Source organism: Urocitellus parryii, chromosome X (genome assembly GCF_045843805.1).
Source record: "Urocitellus parryii isolate mUroPar1 chromosome X, mUroPar1.hap1, whole genome shotgun sequence".
NCBI lineage: Eukaryota > Metazoa > Chordata > Mammalia > Rodentia > Sciuridae > Urocitellus > Urocitellus parryii.
The window spans coordinates 127,819,879-127,840,989 of record NC_135547.1 but is presented as its reverse complement, the minus strand read 5'-3'; the positions used below and the strand labels follow the sequence as shown (position 1 = coordinate 127,840,989).

The window sequence follows — 21,111 nt, the reverse complement described above, 5'->3', positions numbered from 1 at the left end:
CTGCCCTTGTGGCCTGCGGTGAGGACGGTGTCTGAAAGGAAGTGTAGACTGGATCAGTCGACGCGTTTGGTGGTAACTGGAGTGGACGGGAGGAGGGGACGGCTCTCTGATTGATGTCCCAGGGGTCACCAGAGAGAAGCGCCCTTTTCTGTTTTCTCTCTTTGGCTTTCGATATGGTCAACTCCTGTGCGGAAACCCAGCCCTGCAGCAGAAGGGAGGGCGGACGGCGTGCAGGGCATCGTCAAGACGGAGAATCCCGAAGGGGCTGGGCATCCTGGCCGGAGTCTGTGGGCCCTGGGAATCCTCGGCTCCTCCTGCTTCTGTGTCCACCCCACATTCCGGCTCAGGGAGGAGGGTGACGGCTGCGTTGGCAGTTGACGGTGGCTGCGGAAGTTCAGGGTGGCTCTAGTTGGGATCTTGGCTGTTTTCTGAGACCCCCACGCTCAAGGCGGGGTCCCCAGCCTGGCGCTGGGGGGAGTCTGCAGGAGGTTTCTTGTTATAGCGTCGGAAAGGTGACTGATACCGTCTAATCCATTTCCTGAGCTTCATTGGCCTTGGTCCTAGACAGGATCCCATGAGCCTCTTCCTTCCTGGTCAACCTCATGGACCTTCGACAGCCTGGGTCACCTCCCATGGCAAGATAAGAGAAGCTGGTGGCCATCCATTGTTTGTTTGGGGGTATCAGGAATCGAACTCAGGGGCCCTCGACCCCTGAGCCCCGTCCCCAGCCCTATTTTGCATTTTATTGAGAGACAGGGTCTCCCTGAGTGGCTTCGGGCCTCCCTTTGGCGGAGGCTGGCTTTGAACTCACGATCCTCCTGCCTCAGCCTCCAGAGTCGCTGGGATGACAGGCGTGCACCGCTGTGCCCGGCTCACCCAACCCTTGTTTTGTGCAAGAAAACAGAGTCCAACAAATGCAGCGTCCCTACCTGAATCAAGAGTGGACAGACTGTGTTGGCTCTGTAGTTTGCCCGTTCAAAATATTCCCTTCCAACCTGGAAAACAATGCACCACTCTGGTGTTGCTGACCCTATGGAAGCAGCTGTCCAGGGTGACTTCAGACCGACAGCCGTGTCCACGTTGGGATTTCTCCCAGACACGTGAGTCTCATTCCATGCAGTGGATTCTGCAACCTTGTTCCACGTGTCTTTGCTCCTCTATGCGTAAAAACACCGCTGTTCTCTGCAAGAAAGGGAGCTATCCCGAGCCGTGCCGTCTATTTCCCAAAACGCCACACCCTCGACTCACACTCCAGTTACTGTGAGGCCAAGAAGATGGAAAGATGACGTTCCTCTAATCTGTCCTTGAAGGTCACCTTGGCTTCCTTGTCCACGGCTTTGGGGAACATGATCAGGCGCGGCTCGTGAACGTGTCTGGGATTTTTAGGTTGAGGACAGGATGCAGACGTGAGGAGTGGATGGGGAGGGTGTGACCGAGGCGAGCAAGATCCAGACGGGGCTCCCCTTCTTCTTTCCACCTCCTTAGCCCCTGAAGCCCACCCTGCAGAGTTTCATTCCCGTGCCCCAGATTTGAGGTCCTGGTGGACGCTTGCCGGACTGAGCCCCGGACTGCATTGGGCGCAAAAAAAAAGAAAATGCATTCGATGGAATAAAGTGAGGCCAGGCGGACTCTTGGCTTCCCCGTGTGGGAGAGAGCATGCAGATGGCGTCTCTCTCGGTGTTTGGCTCTTTCACTTAACGTGACGCCTTCTGGTTCCTCCCATTTGGGTGCAAATAGCAGGATTTATTTATTTATTCTTTACCCTCCTTTAGAGTGTGATGCAGAACGGTCCACATCTTCTTTGCGCCCGTTTTTGATGCCCACCCGGGCTGGCTCCATCTTTGCTTCCTATGAATGATCTTGCAATGAACATTTTGGAGGAGCGTCCTTTGTCTTCTCCACAGTGGCTCTGCCAAGTCCGCAGTCCCTACCACGGCGTATGGCAGGTCCTTGGGTCCCCCATCGTCCCCAGAATTGGCTGCTGTCGGTAACCACCGTTCCCTCCGAGGTGCCACGGCATCTCGGGGTGGTTTCTATCTGCCTTCTGCAAATGGGGAAAGTTCACGGGGCATTTTTATGAATCAGTTGGAAGCTTTGGAACTTGGTTTTGATCCTGTAGATAAATGACACCCAACTTGCAGATGGCCCCTCTGTCCTCTGTCGGCCCCTTGAGCCTCCGAGCTGGTCCCAGACCCAGTGTTCAGCACCGAGCGCCTTATGCACTGCTCCAGTGACTGCTTTGCTACCAAGAGCAGCACCTGCTCTTAGCCGCTGCATGTCCCATCTCGAGGGTGGAGCTGGGGACCTGGGTGTCCATCAGGAGCGTCCATCAGAAGCGAGAACGCAAGGGCCTCGGGTGACGGCATCTTGCTCACCGGCCACCTGCCATCCCACCTGCACCTGGAGACCCCTTCCCTCTCCTGCAGGGAGTAGCCTCCTGCTACCTCTGAGCGGTGGCCGCCCACGGGCTTTGCAAGAGCGCCCAAGCCCCGAGAGGGCTCTCCAGCAGCCGGCCTTCCCCTGCACCCTGTGTGCGTCCGCTCACGACGGAGACACGGCCACCTCCCCGCATTTCCACGTTTTTATTTATTTTTTTTTCCGTCTTTCGCGTGCCGAGGTCTTGGGTCGGAAAGCCCTGGCTTTCACAGGAGGCTGCTTCCTGAGCCCCAGAGTGCTCTCCAAAGGGCTCATTTTCTGTATTCGTTTCACTCCGGGAGCAACGAGAGAGAGAGAGAAGGCTCTGGAAATAAAACATTCCGCTCAGAGGCTCCCTGGCAGCCCGCTGTCGGTCGTTCAGAGCCATCATCCCGTATAAATTGGTATCATTACATCTCCAGAGCCTTCCTGGAAAAAAAAAATATATATCTATATATTTGCAGACCTCTGGCGGCGGGGCATGGCTCTGAGCAGGAGGGAAAATAAAAGGATGGAAAGAGAGAATCACGCGGCCCAGTGGGTCCCCAGGGGACTCGGACAATTTCTCAGAGAAGAAGAATAGGGACACGTTAAATCTGTCATCGTGGTCATTGGAAAAAAAGAGTGGAACTTGGAGGAAATATCCGGCAAGGGGCATGAGCATGCAGAAGGACCGAGGGGGACTGGTGGGAAGGAGACCGCCGCACGCGTGAACGTGCACATACGCACATGCACGGAGCTGGAGGTTTGTAGCCCACGGGCGTGACCAGACACACAAGGCGGCTGGCTTCGGCAAAGAAAAGCAGTTAGGAGTCCAGCTCCGAATTTAAGCGCTGCCCCTGCAGCTCTATGTCACCCCAGCCCCGCGCACACAGCCGGTGAATAAGGAAGGCCTGGAGCCCCAGGTGCATTGGAATTAAAATTATACTTGAGCCGTTTTAGGTTTGCCTAAAAAAAATCGAAAAGAAAGTAGAGCCAGGCAGAGTGGCCCACACCTGGCGTCCCAGCGGCTCGGGAGGCTGAGGCAGGAGGATCGCCAGCCTCCACCAAAGCGAGGCCCTAAGCAATTCATGGAGACCCTGTCTCTCAATAAAATGCAAAATAGGGCTGGGGACGGGGCTCAGGGGTCGGGTGTCCCTGAGTTCAATCCTAAGGAACCCAAATAAAGAAATAGAAAGGACAGAATTTTCATCTGTATCCTGTGCCCTCTGTGGGACAAGGTGCACCTTGACCTAGTTACTGGGTCATCTTTGTTACTATGGCACGATGTAGTACTTGTTACCATCGGCCACCCAGGATCGATACATTGTTACTCACGGAGGGCTTGATTGACACTTGGGGTATCTCACTGCATGCACCACTGCAGCGTCCTGCCCGACGCTGGTCAAAGCCCAGAACATCTCCCAGGCTCCACCTGCTCACCCACCCCTCCCCTTTCACCCCTCACAACCACAGAACCTTTTATAATCTCCACTGTTTGCCTTTTTCCCGTCATAACGTCGCACGGTGTGTTGACTTCTTTCCCTTAAGACACGCATTCATGTTTCCTCTATGTGTTTGCCCGGTGGGATCCCTCGATGCTTTCAATATTTGCATCAACTGGGTTCTCTGCAGTCTAGGTATCCACTCACCCTTTGGAGGGGAAATTTTTCTCTCACAGGAGGGGTGGGGGGGTATCATCTCGATGCGTCTACTTCCACTCGCTCGTGAAGCTAATGATCATTTTCAAGGAAAGAAGGCTCAGGTTTGTGTCGCCGCCAAATAACCCCAGAGCCAAACGAGCTCCCGCGCACAGGTGGCTTGCTGAGTTGTACCAGGGATTGAACCCAGGGGTGCTTCACCGCTGAGCCACATCCCCAATCCTTTTTTTATATTTTGTTTAGGGTCTTGATAAGTTGCTCAGGGATTCGATAATTTGCTGAGGCTGGCCTTCAACTTTTGAGCCTCCTGACTCAGCCTCCCAAGCCACTGGGATTACAGATGTGCACCCGCGTGCCCAGGCTCTGAGGTCTATTCAATGTCTCTTTGGCTCCACATTGATTCTTGCTGAGTACAGACTCTTTGCCTGCAGAGGGGACTCATGGACGGTCGAAAGGATCGCTTTTTGTTCTTCCCGTCAGTGTTATGATCCATAAAGTCACATTTGCGGGTGGTTTGCCGCGTGAGGTTTGGAGAGAAGAAGGTGAGACTGAGAAAACCTTTGAGGCCCGTGGATAAGCCCCGACCGTGGGTTCCCGACTTGGGTGGGTGGTGTCTGCTGTCCGTTTTTAAGGGTGACGTTCATACCAGATGCAGGGGTGCACCCCTGCGATCCCAGCTACTCGGGAGGCTGAGGCAGGAGGATGGCCAGTCTGAGGCCAGCCTGGGCAACTCCTTTCCGGCACGTTCTCCCAAACCTCTCCTGATCCGCGAGGCTGGTTACTTGTAGAAGCGACGATGCTTCTTCGTAGTGAGCTCCCCTCCATGACTGGATCTTTCGGATGCTCCTTCGGGGGAGCCCCGCCTGGGCCCAGTGTCACGGAGGCCAATTCCACGCACGCCGCGGTCACCTCCCACCAGCGGAGGGGGGGACCGCGTCCCTTTCTCCCCGGATCACGGAACAGCGTTAACATGCATCTCTGCCCTCCCCCAGGGCAGGTCCTGGATGTCCTAGAGGAGCTGGGACTGGCCGACAAGACCCTCGTCTACTTCACCTCGGACCACGGAGCCCACGTCGAGGAGGTGACCGCCAAGGGCCAGAGGCATGGCGGCAGCAACGGCATCTATAAAGGTGAGAGGCGCAAAGTGAGTGGACAAGCGCTGTCCGCCCCCCTGCTCCGTGGCCGCCTTTTCCTTGAGCCCCTGGTGTCCCCGGCACTGGACACTCACCGAGCCAAGGTGACCACTGGGGCTTGGATCTCCATTGGGCTCCAAAGCGGATCCATTTCTAAGCCACCAAATCGGTCATCTGCTGACTTCTCCCTGTCTCTCTCTGGCTTCCGTCCCCATCGCCTCTGATCCCGTGACTCTGTCCCTCTGTACCTTCCTGTCACCCAGACTCTGTGAGGCCAGCGGCGTGACCCCGTCCTCTCTCCCCGTCTCGAGACACTTCTCTCGGTCACGTCCGCGGCGTCCCTTCTGCCCTGTTTGGGACATTATTGACGGGTTCCAGGGACGGGGACGTCTTGGGGAAGCCATTGTTTGGCTTATGGGAAACCGTGGTCCCCTCTGCCACTCGGGTCTTGCGGCGGGGTCACCTTAGCTGTTTGAGCCGAGTTGCATGCAGGACGCGGGAGCCGCAGGGCAGGGCAGGCGGCCCAGGAGGATGGAGCCCGGGTGGTTCACACAGCAGCAGCAGCAGCAGCAGCAGCAGCAGCAGGAGACGCACTTGGCATTTTGCTTTGGTGGCCAGAGACACCAAAGCTCATGGAATACAGTAGCTCAGGAGGGTCTGAGCCTTCTCCAAAATGCAACAAGTCGATCCTTGCTGCATGTCTGCTGCCGTTTGCATTTTCAACATGATGATTTAATATTCAGGAGGTAAAGACGGAGTGGAAACATTCATTATCCACCCCCCCCACACACACACAGACACGCACCTTTTAAAGGAAATGTGTTTTCAGTGGGATTATCCTGGTAAGACCTAGAGGTGGGTGAATTTTGTCTGTGAATCAGCTGGAGCTTAAAGGGAGACTGGACGGAGAGGCGAGATGGGATGTTCCGCGGGCAGGATTCTGCTCGGATTTCATCTTTCCACTTAAGAATGAAGGGTTTAGTGGGGCACGGCGGCACAGGTATGTCATCTGGTGACTCAGGAGGCTGAGGCAGGAGGATTGCAAGTCGGAGGCCAGCCTCAGCAACTTGGCGAGACCCTCTCTTTAAATAAAAATGATAATAATAAATTAAAGGGGCTGGGGATGTCGCTCATTGGTAAAGAGCCCCTGGGTTGAATCACTAATGTGGGGAGAAGTCATCCAGGATTCTTTGTCTTCATTAGTGGGACTAGTTAACTTAACTACGTTCTCCTACCAAGTTGTTAGGATCTTTATGCAGAGCAAGAGAAATAAGTAAACAACAGAAATCCGACAATATTCACATTCATACTGGTTTAAATTTTTGTATTGATTTTTATTTTTTTAATGGCCAGTCAACAAAATCTGGTTGTGCGTGTGGATGGGGCTCACCACGGCGTTCTATTTCACGGAAACAGTGTCAGACCATTAGATCCGGGGAATGAACATTCTCCTGCCTCCTCCATCATTTATCATTGGCTCTTGAGAGGGGAGGACAGGAGAGAGGAAAAGGATCGGCAAAGGATGTTACAGGAAGGGAATCCTTGCACGCTGCTACAGAGTCACCGTGCAAAGTAGCACGGTCCTGAGTGCCGAAAACAGCGTGGAGACGCCTCAGAGAAACCAGAGACAGAGCCGGCCTGGGACTCAGCCACCCCACTCCTGGTTGCAGATGCGCACAAAGTGCCGACAGACACCCGCACGCGGTTCACAACGGCCGAGCCACAGTGCACCTGAGTGTGCCTCCGTGGGTGAGCGGGGACAGAGTGCAGAATGAGTGGCCGCTGCCAGACGTGGTTGGGGAAGGGGGGGGTGGGGGTGTCCCCGGAGGTGATGGATCTGGTCTTTCCGCCACAGCACCTCTGCAAGAATTCTCTGCACCAACATGAAGGTCCTTGCCCCAAACCCCTTCTTTTAACTTCTGTGCCCATCTGACATTTTCCCTGAGGATGTCTTTGCTTCATTTTGTCTCTCTGTCCCCTGTGAATCTGGAACCCAGAGTAGCCCTTCCTTAGATCTGGGGGCGGGACAGTCTCATCCCAACCTCGGAAACTCCCCCAAAACACTCTCCAACTTCTCCGACACGGAGGCAGCGTGCCAATCAGACATTTCCATCTACCAAACTTTGCTCACGCCCAGAGTCATTTACAACGTGGTGACCCCCAGCCTGGGTGCCTAAGGGGAGGATGAAACTAGTCTACTTTTGTGTTTGGAGCTGGTCCCTCGCCCTCAAGGATGTGACTCTGCTAGGCAAATCTTGCAAAAGTCAAATCAATAAGTAGATCCTTCCGTTGCAAAGCATTTTGGACAAAAAAGCAATGCAGTTTTAGTGGTTTTCCTGGTCCCCACGGGGCAGGGTCTCCTGGAATCTCCGAAACAAGTCAGTGGAACCGACTCTAACATCTTTACCATCTCCCTCGTCAAGGTCACCCTGAAGGACGCTCATCCCTCCCTCCCTTCCCTCTGCCGATGGGCAAGCGATCAACGTCAGTGGGGGAGAGAAATTAACTGCACGGACTCTCTCTGCAGACTCCGGGGGGAGTCGTATTTTCCTAAGTGTCCAGCCACAGACACCCTCTGCCGTCCTGCAAGATGCTCTTAGAATTGCCCCCGACACCTGCAAGAGACGCATCTGTCTTCTCCCTTAAGCACAAATTCCAAAAGCAACGGATCGTACGAGTTGCTTTAAAAAAGAAGAAAAAAAATCACTGATTTTGGCATCTGTTTGCCTCGCCGAACGACACGGCTTTCAGGGAGCGATTTGATCTTTTTACCGGGGGGAGGAAACACCATGGCTCCATTCCATCGAGGTGCACTTGTTGATGGGCATGGAGCATGGAGCACGCTGCGCGTGGGCTCGGTTCTCAGGTAGGACCCCAGAGAGCGCAGGGTCCTGGGTGGTCTCCAGGAGGTTAGATCGACGAGCTCTTTGTGCCGATCGGCAACGGTGTGACCGGTTCTCCGGATCCTCCTGCTTACGGAAAGGACCCTTGGCTGCAAAACAGCATCCTGGTTTTTTGTTTTGTTTTGTTTTTTAATTGCAAATCAACAAAATCTCTCTCGGTTGTATCCTTTTCTCTTTGCTTGATGAGTCTCACGTCCTTTGGTTCTTCGTGAACCCAAGAGGACGAGGCTCTGCAGACACACACGCTGCAGCCTGGGTTTGCAGCAGGCAGGGATGTCTAGGTTGGGGTAAGTGCGCTCTGCCCAGTGGGCATCAGGGTGACATCCCTTGGAAGGCATTTCTGAGCAGGGGACCCTGCAAAGCGTGTCATGGAGCCATCCAGCCAGGGTAACGAGCCGGTGAGAGAACTCCCGGGGAGGAATGGTAACGCTGACCAAGGCGTGATATAAAAATGTGAAGCCAGGTACGGTGATCCACGCCTGTCATCCCAGTGACTCGGGAGGCTGAGGCAGGAGGATCGCGAGGTCAAAGCCAGCCTCCGCCAAAGGGAGGCTAAGCATCTCTGGGAGACCCTGTCTCTCAATAAAATGCAAATTAGGGCTGGGGACGGGGCTCAGTGGCCCAGAGCCCCTGAAGTCAATCCCCAGTTACCCCCAAGAATCGTATCCAACCAGGATATGATTCTATTACAGGCTAGAATATATGTAACATAGGTATTTTATATCATATCTGCATTAATACTATGTGTCACATAATATATATATATAACATTATATGCAATATAATATGTATTTTGTAGCATATAATATAGGTGATATATGCATTATATTTCACATATAATATATATATATGATATTTATAGAGAGAGACAGATATACAATGTAGGCGGGAGATCTTACGGAGTTTGATTAGGTAAAAATATAGTTCATTAAGTGGCTGTGACGATTCCCTCAAGGTTGAAGAATTGAATGGTCTGGCATAAGGACAGGGTTGGAGCCTAACCCTAAACCGGAATTCCGTGAACTCATGCAAAGGTGGCAAGAGGTGGCCCAAAGCTGGGGCTTTGTAAATAAAGTTTTATTGGCACACAGTCCTGCTTATCTACGGAGGTGGCACAAGACCTTTGCTGATCTTTGGCTCCAGCTGCAGAGTTGAGTCATGGGGAAAGCCCCCCCCCCAATCTAATTCATGATAGTTGCCATCTGGGTCTTGGGTAGAGACCCACATTTGCAGCCGTGGACTTTGGGACAGTCTAGTGGACAGGTTAGGGACTCCGTCTGAATCGTCCCAAGTGGGTAGACACCAGAGAGCAGGAAAATGAGAAGAAGAAAAAAATTAGAGATATTTCTCCAATCCCTGTGCCCGGATCAAGCTGGAGAATGACTAGCCTATGCTCTTGCCGTGCTGAGTGACGGCGTCGGGAGGGACGAAAATAGCAGCCTCGTTTGGAAACAGCTGTCCCCAAGGAGAGCCCGGAGGAAGGGCCTCGTTACATCTTTGTGTCCCCTTTTGGTGACTTTGGGATCACAACAACCTAAGGACAGATCCTTGAAACTCTCTCTGTACCTTCCGTCGCTCGCTGTGTAACTCGGACCAGGTTTTCCCGGATGCTGAATGGGTTCAGCCTGTTTGTTGGGCACGTTTTTTTTGCATTTTCGTTTCCGCGTCACGTTGCGGGAGGAGAAGGACTGGAGCCGGCCCATCTGATGGCCAACGGTATTTGCCTCTCTTGCCTGGACATGTGGGATCCCGGCACCCAACCTGCTGTCCCAGGGCAGCGTCCTCGGATGGGTGTATCATCTGTTGCAAAAAAAAAAAAAAAAAAGAAGAAGTTTTAAAGACATATTTTCTTACCGTGGCTGTTACAAAAACACCCCCTTTTACAGCCTCAGAGAATTGCAGGAGATTCTATTTATTGATGCATTTGTTAGTTGGTGGCGGTCGGTGATGAACCGTGAGAGGCTCACCATGTGCGTGGGGTGACGTGACTTTGACAGTCGATGAGGGAGCCGTGTCGGATCCTATGCCACCGTGCACGCAGGAGGCTGGGTCTGGGGGCTGCAGAGACAGCTGTGTCCCTGTGTCCTGGGCCAGCACTGAGGGTGCCCTGTGCCTGTCACCTGCACACCCATAAGCCACTTCTTTGCAGGCAGGCGTGAGTGTTGTGGGCAGATGGCTGTTTGTGGCTTGGAATTCTTTGGGGATTTGGAGTCTCTGGAATGGGAGTGAGGGTCCTTGGGTCTCTGATTTCCCCCCTGGGGAGGATATAAAATCTGCTCCACGACCTGGTCCTTCTGCATCCTGTGGCCCTTCACGCTTCTCTGCCTGCAAAGATGAAGTGCGATGAAGGAGCTGCACAAATTCACGGGCTTCAGGGATGGACTCGGCTGGATTTGGATCAGTCACTCTGCCGTCGAGACAAGGCGCGTGCTGCACGTCACTACGTTTGTCTCCGTCCCAGACTGCGCACGCTTACAGTGCAGAGAGCCAGCTGGCTGTACCTCCGAGGGTCAGGTGTGAGGATTTAGTGAGATAAGGTGCGTGCATCTACCCACGTCACACAATAGCTGAGCAATTCAAATGGCTCACGGCGATGACCCAGGAAGAGTCCTCAGGCAGACCCCCTGAGCTGATTCCTCGGGCCACCCCTGCTTCTCTGGCTTGAAAAATGCTAACGCAGTTGCTCAACTTGTGAAATGTTTATGTATCACGTGTCTGTGTGCGTGTCGATATGGAGCCTCCCTCATTGGAAAGCCGGGAGACCCCATCTTTGAGAAAGGAAGATTTGCTCCAAGTTCCCTGGGCACGCCGGAGGTCACAGAAATTTAACTTGCTCAGTTTAGATGGCATTTACAGCCAACGTGGATCGTGCATTACCCAGCTCTAGGTTAGACCGTGAATGCGTCTTAAGGTATTGCTCTAGAGAAGCAGTCCCTATATCGACTCATGGTCCACACACCACCTGCAAGTCTCCGGGGGGACTCTCTGAGATCCACCATCTGTTGATATTCGGATGCACCCTGAGCCTCGCGGTGTCTCCCAGGTCCCTAGTCTGGTAGCTTTAATTATATTCTAATTGCTTCCTGTGCACAAAGCTTCTTTCTCCAAGTGCACGGGAAGAGCTCTTCTGGTAATGATAACAGGTTTTTATTATTTTGCTTTCTTGTCGTCACGGGTGACTACGCTTGGAACGAGGCATGATCGTTCTGTCGAGCACCAGCCCACTGCAGGGACGGGACACAAACACGGCACAGCCGTTTGTCCAAGGGCACAGGGCAAAGTCCTCATTTCCTAGCACCAGTGTGGCTAGTGGGCACAAACTGGGTGGCTCAAAGCCGCTTGTATTTATCAGCTTCTGCTGCCAGAAGTCACAAGCCTTCCTGGGCTAAAAAAAAAAAAAAAATTACTAAAGTCTTTACGGAGCTGGGTTCCAGCGTGGGTCGGGGAAAGGATCTGCTTTCTCGCTGGCTTGGAAATGCTGCCCACCCACCATTACCTGGGGGTGCCCTTCTTTGGGTCAAAGCCAGGACCCGCGGGCCACCTTGCAGAGCTGATCCTGTCGGGCATAGCGTTGACCTTGTCGTTTATCTCTTCCCACCACCATAGCGTTGACCTTGTCCTTTATCTCTTCCCGCCACCATAGCGTTGACCTTGTCCTTTATCTCTTCCCGCCACCATAGCGTTGACCTTGTCCTTTATCTCTTCCCACCACCGCGGGCGCCGTCTCAGTCTTGAAGTGCTCTTTGAAGCCACCCAGTGAGAGTACTCGTTTGTCCCCAAAGTGACCGAGCACTGAAAAACACACAGACGTGCGTGAGCTTTGAAGAGACTAAAGGCTGTTCCCTCTTCCCTCTCTTTTTTTGGGGGATTTTTTTTAGGAGGGAAAGCCAACAACTGGGAAGGAGGCATTCGGGTCCCAGGCATCCTTCGGTGGCCGGGGGTGATCGAGGCTGGTTTGGAGATTGACGAGCCCACGAGCAACATGGATATCTTCCCCACGGTGGCCAAGCTGGCTGGGTCACCTTTGCCCAAAGACAGGTACGTCCTTCTGTTCGAGGGGAGGGGTGTGGGACACTTTGGACGCTTCTTGTTGAGTTAATCGGACCTGGACCCTGTGAGGGGCCCACTCCATCAACGCCATTTCCATCTCTTGGCGATGGTGAGTAGCGCTGGATCAAACGTGGGCGCGGCCTATGGACCACGCACTTTTAATATTTTTGAGAAACCCCACACACACTGGTTTCTGTGTTGATTGACGTTGTCACCCAGGGTCACTGGACATGTTTTAGTCCCCTGGGAGGTGACGTAAGACGGTCCATCCAGCCTGCGGATGCTCTCTGCCATTTGTCTGGCTCGCCACTGAGCAGCAGGGCATGTGCCGCAGTCGGACCCCATGTCTTTCCTCTCCCCCCCCAGAGTCATGTCCAGGCTGAGCAGTTTTAAGGGGAGGCGCTGATGGATCGTTTTCATTCGCGGCGGTTATTTTCCAAGCTCTGTTCTGGGGATGTGCCCGTCCCCGGCGCACACACATCCCCTCCTACCACACCAGCCAGAGAGGTGGCCACTGTCCACCTCTTGGTCTCGACTTCCCATACCCACCCATCTTTATGCTGCTAGCAACTCTGCGTGGAAATTCTCTGAACCCGCGAGGGCACCCGCACGCGTTTTGTTAGCTATGGCCAACCCCGTGACAATGACATGTGGCTCCCAGGAAACCTACCGTAAGGATGCTCGTTAGAAAATAAGACAAAGAGCATCTTCCCGTGTGCTGGGAAAATCATCTTGGCCTCCCAGGCTGGCCTTGAACTCGTGATCCTCCTGCCTCAGCCTCCCCAGCAGCTGGGATGACAGGAGTGTGCCATGGTGCCGGGCTCTTGACATATTTTTTACTGGTGCATAATAGTTGCACATAATAATGATGGCATCTGTCATTACATATTTGTACACGCACAGAATAAAATTTGGCCGATACCACTCCCCAGTACTTCCCTGTCCCTCTGTACATGTCCCCCCACCCCCGGTCCCTTTTCCTCTCCTGATCTCCCTTTGAATTTTATAAGACCTGTCCCCCACCTCTCTTTTCCTTTGCCTCTCCTGCTTCTACATATGAGAGGAAACACACAACCCTTGATCTCCCTCCTGTGGCTTAATTTGCTTAACATAACGGTCTCTAGTTCCATCCGATGACCTGCAAAGGCCATCCTTTCATTCTTCTTTAAGGCTGAGTAATATTCCATTGTGTGTCTACACCACGTTTTCTTATCCACTCACCCACTGATGGACACCGAGGCCGGTCCTAGAGTTTGGCTGCTGTGAATGGTGCTGCTATAAACCTGGGTGTGCCTGGATCCCTGTCTAAAGTGGTGGCTACCACCCAGTGGGACTGTCCCCTTGGAGTTTATTTAAAATGCCTGGTGTTCCATTTTGGATCTGGACTGTCCCCCAAAAGCTCATGTGTTAAAGACTTGGTCCCAGCTGCTGGTCCTACTGGTCGGCGGGAGGGCACGTTAGAGGAGGTGCCTCCTTGGAAGGGCTGGCCCCTGGGAGCATGCCTTTGAACATATATATTTGTCCTTGGAACCTCTTCTCTCTCTCTTTCTCTCTCTCTCTCTCTCTCTCTCTCTCTCTCTCTCTCTCTCTCTCTGGGTCCTGGCCACCATCAAGTGAGCATCTTTGTCCCTCCACACCCTCCCCACCTTGAGGACAAGCCCCCAGCATATAGGGCCCAGCATCTGCAAACGGAAACGTTGGAAATCACGACCAAAGTCATTTTTTCTTCTTACAGTTGTTTCTGTCAGGTATTCTGTCACAGCAACGGAGCGCTGCCTACCGCCCCCGGGGAGGCGTTTTGATAGTTTCACCACAGGGTACCACCTGCAGCCCCTGGGCTGAGGCCAAGGGCCCTGCTCAGCCTCTCCCAGAGCATCAGGCAGCTGCTCAACAGTGAATTGTCTGACCCAGAACGAGATTGGGAAATCCTGCTCTAAAATTCACTCTTGTTCTTTTATGGAAAAGGTAGTTGCGATAGGAAATTCCATCAAAGGTTTTCATTAAAAAGCTTCTAGGTCACGTCTTCATCTTTCTCTCTGTCTGTAAATTGGATACTCAAAGACATACCTTTTACAAAGGAGCCTTAACTCTTTCCCGCCAAGATGGAATAGAAATGAGCTTTGTCGATTTCTTTTCTTTCTTTTTTTTTTTCTTTTCCTGGGGATTGAACCCAGGGGAGCTTAACCACTGAGCCACATCCCCAGCCCTTTTTATTTTTATTTTTTTTTTTATTTTGAGACAGGGTCTCACTAAGCTGCTTAGAGCCTTTTTAAGTTTCTGAGGCTGGCCTCCAACTTGTGATCCTCCTGCCTCAGCCTCCTGAGCTGCTGGGATTTCAGGGACCCCACAAGTGGCCGTCGGACTGATGTTGCTTTCTATTCACGTACGGCAGAGGGTTCGATGCTTATCGATGTTTTTGGGGGGTTGTGAAAATGACTTTCTGGCTGCTAGGGACCTGAGTTGGGGCCCATCTGCACTTTCTCGTGAACATATTTCCTGAGCGGTTACTTACCTGGTGGAGAATTATTTTAGTGCTTTCCCAGACGCCCCACTAACACTGTGGTCCACTGAGACCCTCGGGGACCGCCACTCACCAGGACCTTCCAACCCACAGGTTGCAGGTGGACCCACGCCGATCCCTGGAATCCTATGATACAGACATTTCCGGCCGGGTGCTGTCCTCCCTGGTTATTACCGTCCTTAGCCAGGAACCCCACAAGTGGCTTAAAACAATCCCAAGTGTTTTGATAGCGTAGACGCCACTTAAAAGTTCAGCTCCGTGGGGTCACTTGCCATTTTTCATCGCGGGAATGAGCTTCCCTGTGACAGGCCGTATTTCTGCGGCACCGTTCAACGGCAGCTTTTCGGAGGGGTGTGATTTATAGCCTGCTTCTAGGAAGGAGCGTGTCAGGCGTCGGAGACATTATTATTATTATTATTTTTTTAAGAGCCTCTCTGTGCATAGGAAGGAGGAAAAGTTTACGGCATAGACTCCGTTCCCCTCCTTCACTTATACTAAAATATTTTGCTTTTTAAGTAAGAAAAAGACTTTTAAGACGTGGAGCCTACGATTTTTAATGCAATCCCATTTGTGATTATTCCTATGATAATGATTATTTCGGTTCCAAATGCCGATCTCGTAAAAGCACTTCCCTCTCCCCAAATCTTAAATCTCATGTTGAGTCTTGCTGGCATATGGGGGTTGAAATAAAGAAATGAATCACAGATTCAAGAAGTTAAGGTTGAGCTGGGCACGGCGGTGCACGCCTGTAGCCCCAGCGGCTCAGGAGGCTGAGGCAGGAGGATCGCGAGTTCCAAGCCAGCCTCCGCCAAAGGGAGGCCGTAAGCAACTCAGGAAGACCCTGTCTCTAAATAAAATACAAAATAGGGCTGGGGACGGGGCTCAGGGGTTAAGCACCCCGGTTCAGTCCCCGGTACCAAAAAAAAAAAAAAAAAGAGGAAGCGGTAAAGAGATTTGTCCAAACGCTGGCAATTCCTCTTGCTCTGGGGAGTCAGGAGACACCTCCCCAAGAGACATGATCCAAACCTGTCGCTTTTCTCCACGGAGGGGCTCCCTGTGGGCCATGCGCCTCCCTGCCCACCTCCTCTCCCTTCTGTTCCTTTCCCCCAGCTCTTTGCAGGCTCAGAGTCTGGCTTGAAAGGGGTTTGAAAAGGAGGCACCTGAGGGTCCCCGCGGAAGGCTGCACAGAACCGGCCCTCGCCTCCCGCTTCTTTCTCCTCCTGGGCTGAGATGAGCGGCAAGCAGCGGCCCCGGGACAGGAGCCAAGCCTGTCTGGGGTCCTTATTTCTAACGTATGATAATAGGGTCTTTTCAGCCCCGAGACTTGGGTGCATTAACCAGGAGGGCTGAGGCTGCAGGAGCAGTGAGGCTGAGCAGCGCGTGCGGCTGTCCCCACATTCTGGGGTTTGAATAGCAACGAAATAAACCTCAGAAAATACCCTCAGGGGCCCAGAGGACCCTTAAATGCCTCCTGAGAAGAGAGGGCAGGGTCACAGCGTCTTCAGGGCATCTCCGGCTGCTCCAGGGCCGTTGACGGTCAACTCAGGACCAAACTGAGGCTTTGGCGCTTTTATTGAAACTCGTGGCTGATGGCGTCTGTGCCTGGTTTGCCATCGGGAGGGACACGGGACCCCTGAGCTCCGTTTTGTATTTTATTTGGAGACGGGGCCTCGCGGAGTTGCTTGGGGCCTCCCTGTTGCTGAGGCTGGCTTGGAACTGCAGTCCTCCTGCCTCGGCCTCCCAAGCGTCTGGTTTTGCAGACGTGAGCGCTGGGCTCCCCTGCAGGTGGCCCCTGCTGCCATCGGTTGATGTCCTTGGTGCTGGTGACGTCCCCCAGACCAGCACCTCGGCGGGGAAGGACATTCCCCAAAGGAGACTCCCAGGTGATGCGCGCTGCATCCACGCGCACCTGACCTCGCCCCACCTCCTCCTCCTCCCGCAGGATCATCGATGGCCGAGACCTGATGCCGCTGCTCCAAGGGAAGAGCCGGCGCTCGGAGCACGAGTTCCTCTTCCACTACTGCAACGCCTACCTGAACGCCGTGCGGTGGCACCCGCCCAACAGTGAGTACCGGCCTCCCTGCCTCCCGGAGGCCGCCGGCCCCCAGACCAGGAATGCGCTTTCCTTGGGCCCCTTTCTCCTTCTTTCTTTCTTCTCTTAGTCTCTGGTCACAGAGGTGTCTGTCCCACACTGTCCTGGCTCACCTGAACCCGTCTTTCCCAGCAGGGGGAAGCCCCACCCCCAGCCCTATTTTGCATTTCATTTAGAGACAGGGTCTCCCTGAGTTGCTTAGGGCCTCCCTTTGGCGGAGGCTGGCTTGGAACTCACGATCCTCCTGCCTCAGCCTCCCCTGCCTCAGCCTCCCCAGAGGCTGAGGTCCGACTTTCCATTCCCACTTTAAAAATCCGGAAGGCTTCCTGGTGGCATGTTCTAGAAGGCAGAGACCCTGGGCTCGGGATCCTGGGTCCGTGGAAGGAGTCAGTGCGTGATCGTGCAAACGGCAAATGCATGCAGCCAGCCAGCCCCCCGGCGTAGAGAGACCCAGGAGATGAACATATTGGATCAGGGGCTGGGGGATGCCTTATGTGGAGGAGTAGAGAGAACCGAGGGTAGAGACAGGGAGAGGTGAGAAAAGCAAGTTTCTGGTAGGCAACTGGCCCTGGGATGAAACTGGCTCCCGAGACAGGCGCCGGTATCAGCTCCTTTCAGTGCAATTTCTGAAACTCTTGGGTCTTGAGCCAGACACACAACAAACAGGAGAATCCACTCTATTGCAAGGCTGGGCCTGCTCACGGAGCCAAAGGGGTCCCTTTCCTATCCACAGTGGGTCGCACGAATCCGCAATGGATTGCAGGAAGGGCTTCGGATCTGTTTTCCCCATGAGATGCAAACCTCACGCACCAGGCTTGGCCCGCCCGGGTTTCCCTGCGTGTCTCGGTGTTTACTGATTGGCCGTTCCGTGCGAGTCACCTCTGCTGCAAAGACTTACCAAGAAGCTGTGCAGAGTGCGGCTCCGTGGCCCATCCCTCAGGGAGCAAAACGGACACGGTTTTCCGTTGCAAGTGGATTCCATTCTAGAGCATTCTGGGCCGCAGCCTGCACCGGTGCGTGGAATAATGGGGCGCGTCGGTTTCCTCCGGACGGACGGAGCTTTCTCGAGGACTTGTCCGGGGATTCGGCTTCGATGCTCAGACCCAGAGATAGCCCATGACCATCACAGTAGGCGGAGTTCTCTGTTAAGTCTCTCGCCCGGTTGAGTGACGTGAGTGAATCACAAGCCACTGTCATTGTCCCCGACATGTTTTATTTACTTATTTATTTTAATACCCGAGATCCAGCTCAGGGACGCTTCACCACTGAACCACAACCCTAGATCTATTTTTTTTTCCTTTGGAGACAGAGTCTCGTTGAGTTGCTTAGGGCCTAGCTAAGTTGCTGAGGCCGGCCTCGAACTTGTGGTCCTCCTGCCTCAGCCTCCCAAGCTGCTGGGATGACAGGTGTGTGCCTTCAGAACACCTGGCTCCCACTATATTTTTAAAAACCCGTGAAACCGTTATTATAAGATGGATACATTTTCATGCAGTGAAATGGAGATTTTTGAGTCAAGCATTGATGGTCTGATGCCTATTAAAAGTGGTCGCTGTAAATTCTGGCATCGGAATCATTACAGCTAATGATGGTAGTCGGTGAAAATAAGTGCTTCTATTTAAGTAGGCGTCCAGAATTAGGTGGACACATTGCGATTCATGGGACGACGGCTGTAGGCATATTCTGGAATCCAGTGCATTATAATACACAATTAATACAGCCACGTGCCGTATACTGACTTTTATTTTGGAGGGAGGGTATTGGGGATTGAACTCAGGAGCGCCGACCCCCAGCACTTTTTTCTGTATTTCATTTTGAGACAGAGTCTCCCTGAGTTGCTTAGGGCCTTACCAGGTAGCTGAGGCCGGCTTGGAACTCGCGATCCTCCTGCCTCGGCCTCCTGAGCCTCTGGGATCACGGGTGCCCAGCCATACAGGGACATTTTGGAGAAGACGATGGTCATTCGCTAACGTTTTAAATCGTCTGACCTAAGAGTCCATGAACGCCACGGGGCGGAAAAGGACCCGCCGCCGTGGCTCTGGGTGGTGTGTCTCCGTGGTGCAGACGGACTTCAATCCAAATGGGCCCTAGAGAGACGGAGGCAGCCAGAGACCTGGTACCTAGGGATGGGGATGAAGGCAGGGACGGTTGCCAGGCAACCAGGTCTGGGCCTTTCTTCCGCGGGCTCCATCCCTGACGGTGGCGGCTTGGATGGGGCCCCGACCGCCGTCTTTCCCACGGGATACCCAACACGTTTTTATTGATCATCTATTATACGCCGGGGACCTCCTCGAGAGCCAGATGAGTGGTGAGAAGGGGTCATTTCCCAGCTGGGCATCCGGGACAGGCTCACGGAGGGCCCGGGGAGGTGGGTGGGGGGTGAACGCCCAGCGGCCAGGCAGGGAGAAGGGTGATGTGCCTGGTGTTCGCCGTGCACCGGGTTTGCACCCTGGGTTTGTAGAGCATCATGTCGGATTGGTCTCCGGTCCAGGGGGACTTGAGTCCCGTGCTCTTAGCCCCAGCCCTGAGCCGTGTCCTGTTCCTGGAGAGTTGTGCATCCAGAGTTGTCCCGCAGCCGCCCCGGGAAGCAGGAGGAGGTGGACCACGAGCTCTGGGAGCCGCCGTGGGTGTCGCGGGGGTCGGCCACGGCCTGGGCTTCTCTGCCAACGGCCCGTGGTCGGCACCTGCTGCCCAGCACCCTTCTGGGAGCCCAGGGACGGCGGCTGTGGGGTGACGCCTGTCACCCGGCCTCATCGGCGGAAGGCAGAAGGGCCAGGCGCCTCTAAGGGACTCAGACGCAGGCGTCTCATCGGGAGCCCCGATGGACTCAGGCCGGGCAGCTCGCCCGGGTGGCCACGGCGTCTCCCCCAGATAAAAACAAAACCACCGCAGGTCAGGTTTCCCCTGGGCACACCATGAATCCCAGCAGCTCTGGAGGCTGAGGCAGGAGGATCGTGAGTTCCAAGCCAGCCTCCACCAAAGGGAGGCCGTGTCTCTCAATAAAATGCAAAATAGGGCTGCGGACGGGGCTCGGGGGTCGAGGGCCCCTGAGTTTGACCGACGGACTCGCGCTGAGCTTCTCCAAGCCCCTGCAGCGTGGCCCTGCCTCTGTGCCCAGTCGCGGGTGGCCGTCCGCCGCGCTGACCCTGTGTCCTCTCCCCCACAGGCTCGTCTGTCTGGAAAGCCTTCTACTTCACGCCCAAGTTCCACCCCCAGGGCGCCAACGGCTGCTTCCACACCCACGTGTGCTTCTGCCTGGAGGGTCACGTCACCCGCCACCAACCGCCCCTGCTCTTCGACCTGTCCACGGACCCTGGCGAGACGAGGCCCCTCACCCCGGAGACGGAGCCGCGCTTCTGGGACATCCTGAGGGCCATGCAGGAGGCCGCCGACCGCCACACCCAGACCCTGTCGGCGGCCGTCCCCGACCAGCTGTCCCTGGGGAACACCCTGTGGAAGCCCTGGCTGCAGGTCTGCTGCGCCTCCGCCTCGCGGCTGTCCTGCCAGTGCCACCCGCAGGGGCAGGAGCAGGGGGCCAGAAACTAGCCGCTGGCCACAGACGGGCCCGGGCCACGCCGTCACCGTTGGCAGGAGCCAGGGGGGGACATCCGTCCTCCTGACCCACGTCCTGCGAGCGGGAGGCAGGGGACACTCGTGCCTGACCCTCCGTGCTCCGCAAAGGCACCGGAAAGCACAGAGCCACCTCACTCACCCCACGGCCAACACTTGGGGTCCATCCACGGGGGACAGACGTGTCCTTCCCTCGATCCCCCGAAGCTGTGCCATCAGCCACATGCAGACGACGGCGACAGCGATCGAGTGTAGCAAGAGCCGCTCAGACCTCAGCGCGAGCCGACTTGGAAGGGACATGGTCCCAAGGAGGACCCTCGGTGGTGACGTCCAGTCGGGGGTAATGGGAGGGCAAATGAGCATTGAGGACCCCATGGAACCCAGGGTGGACGCCCCTCACCATGTCCATATAGAGAGACGGATGGACAGGAAGACGCAGATGTGCTATATATTTATGTGCATAGAGATGGATCCACATCCCCCTGTATTGTTCACGTGCCGACCGCCTTCCCCCCACTATTTAAATAAAGATCCATAAAAGCTCAGGGTGTCCTCCGTGAACGCGTCGTCGAGTCCTTCCCTGACACCAGTCTCCCTGAACCTCATTTCCATTCCTTCGTTGATGGTATCGCATTTGGGTTCCATGGTTTCTTTGGTCGGTGGACCTTGGGGTCCCCAGGGCACTAAGGGAGATACTGCACTTGAGGGGATCCCTTCCAACAGCGTTCAGAAGGACCCGCGGGGAAAGTCTGTGTTGTTTTCAGGCTTGGGGACGATTCCTTTTTCTTTT

General features: G+C 54.4%; 1 protein-coding gene across 3 annotated transcripts in view; it reads left to right on the top strand.

Annotated features, from left to right (window-relative positions):
• The window catches only part of LOC113198421 (steryl-sulfatase), an 81,712-nt gene extending 60,889 nt beyond the window's left edge, over positions 1–20,823 (top strand). For all 3 annotated transcript variants that reach the window (XM_077793895.1, XM_026411144.2, XM_026411146.2), the window contains 4 exons: positions 5,048–5,185; positions 11,970–12,129; positions 16,605–16,726; positions 19,918–20,823. In XM_077793895.1, coding sequence (XP_077650021.1) covers positions 5,048–5,185; positions 11,970–12,129; positions 16,605–16,726; positions 19,918–20,297 — 800 coding nt within the window. In that variant the 3' untranslated portion in view covers positions 20,298–20,823. The remainder of the gene's footprint in view (positions 1–5,047; positions 5,186–11,969; positions 12,130–16,604; positions 16,727–19,917) is intronic.
• Positions 20,824–21,111: the final 288 nt, after the last annotated feature.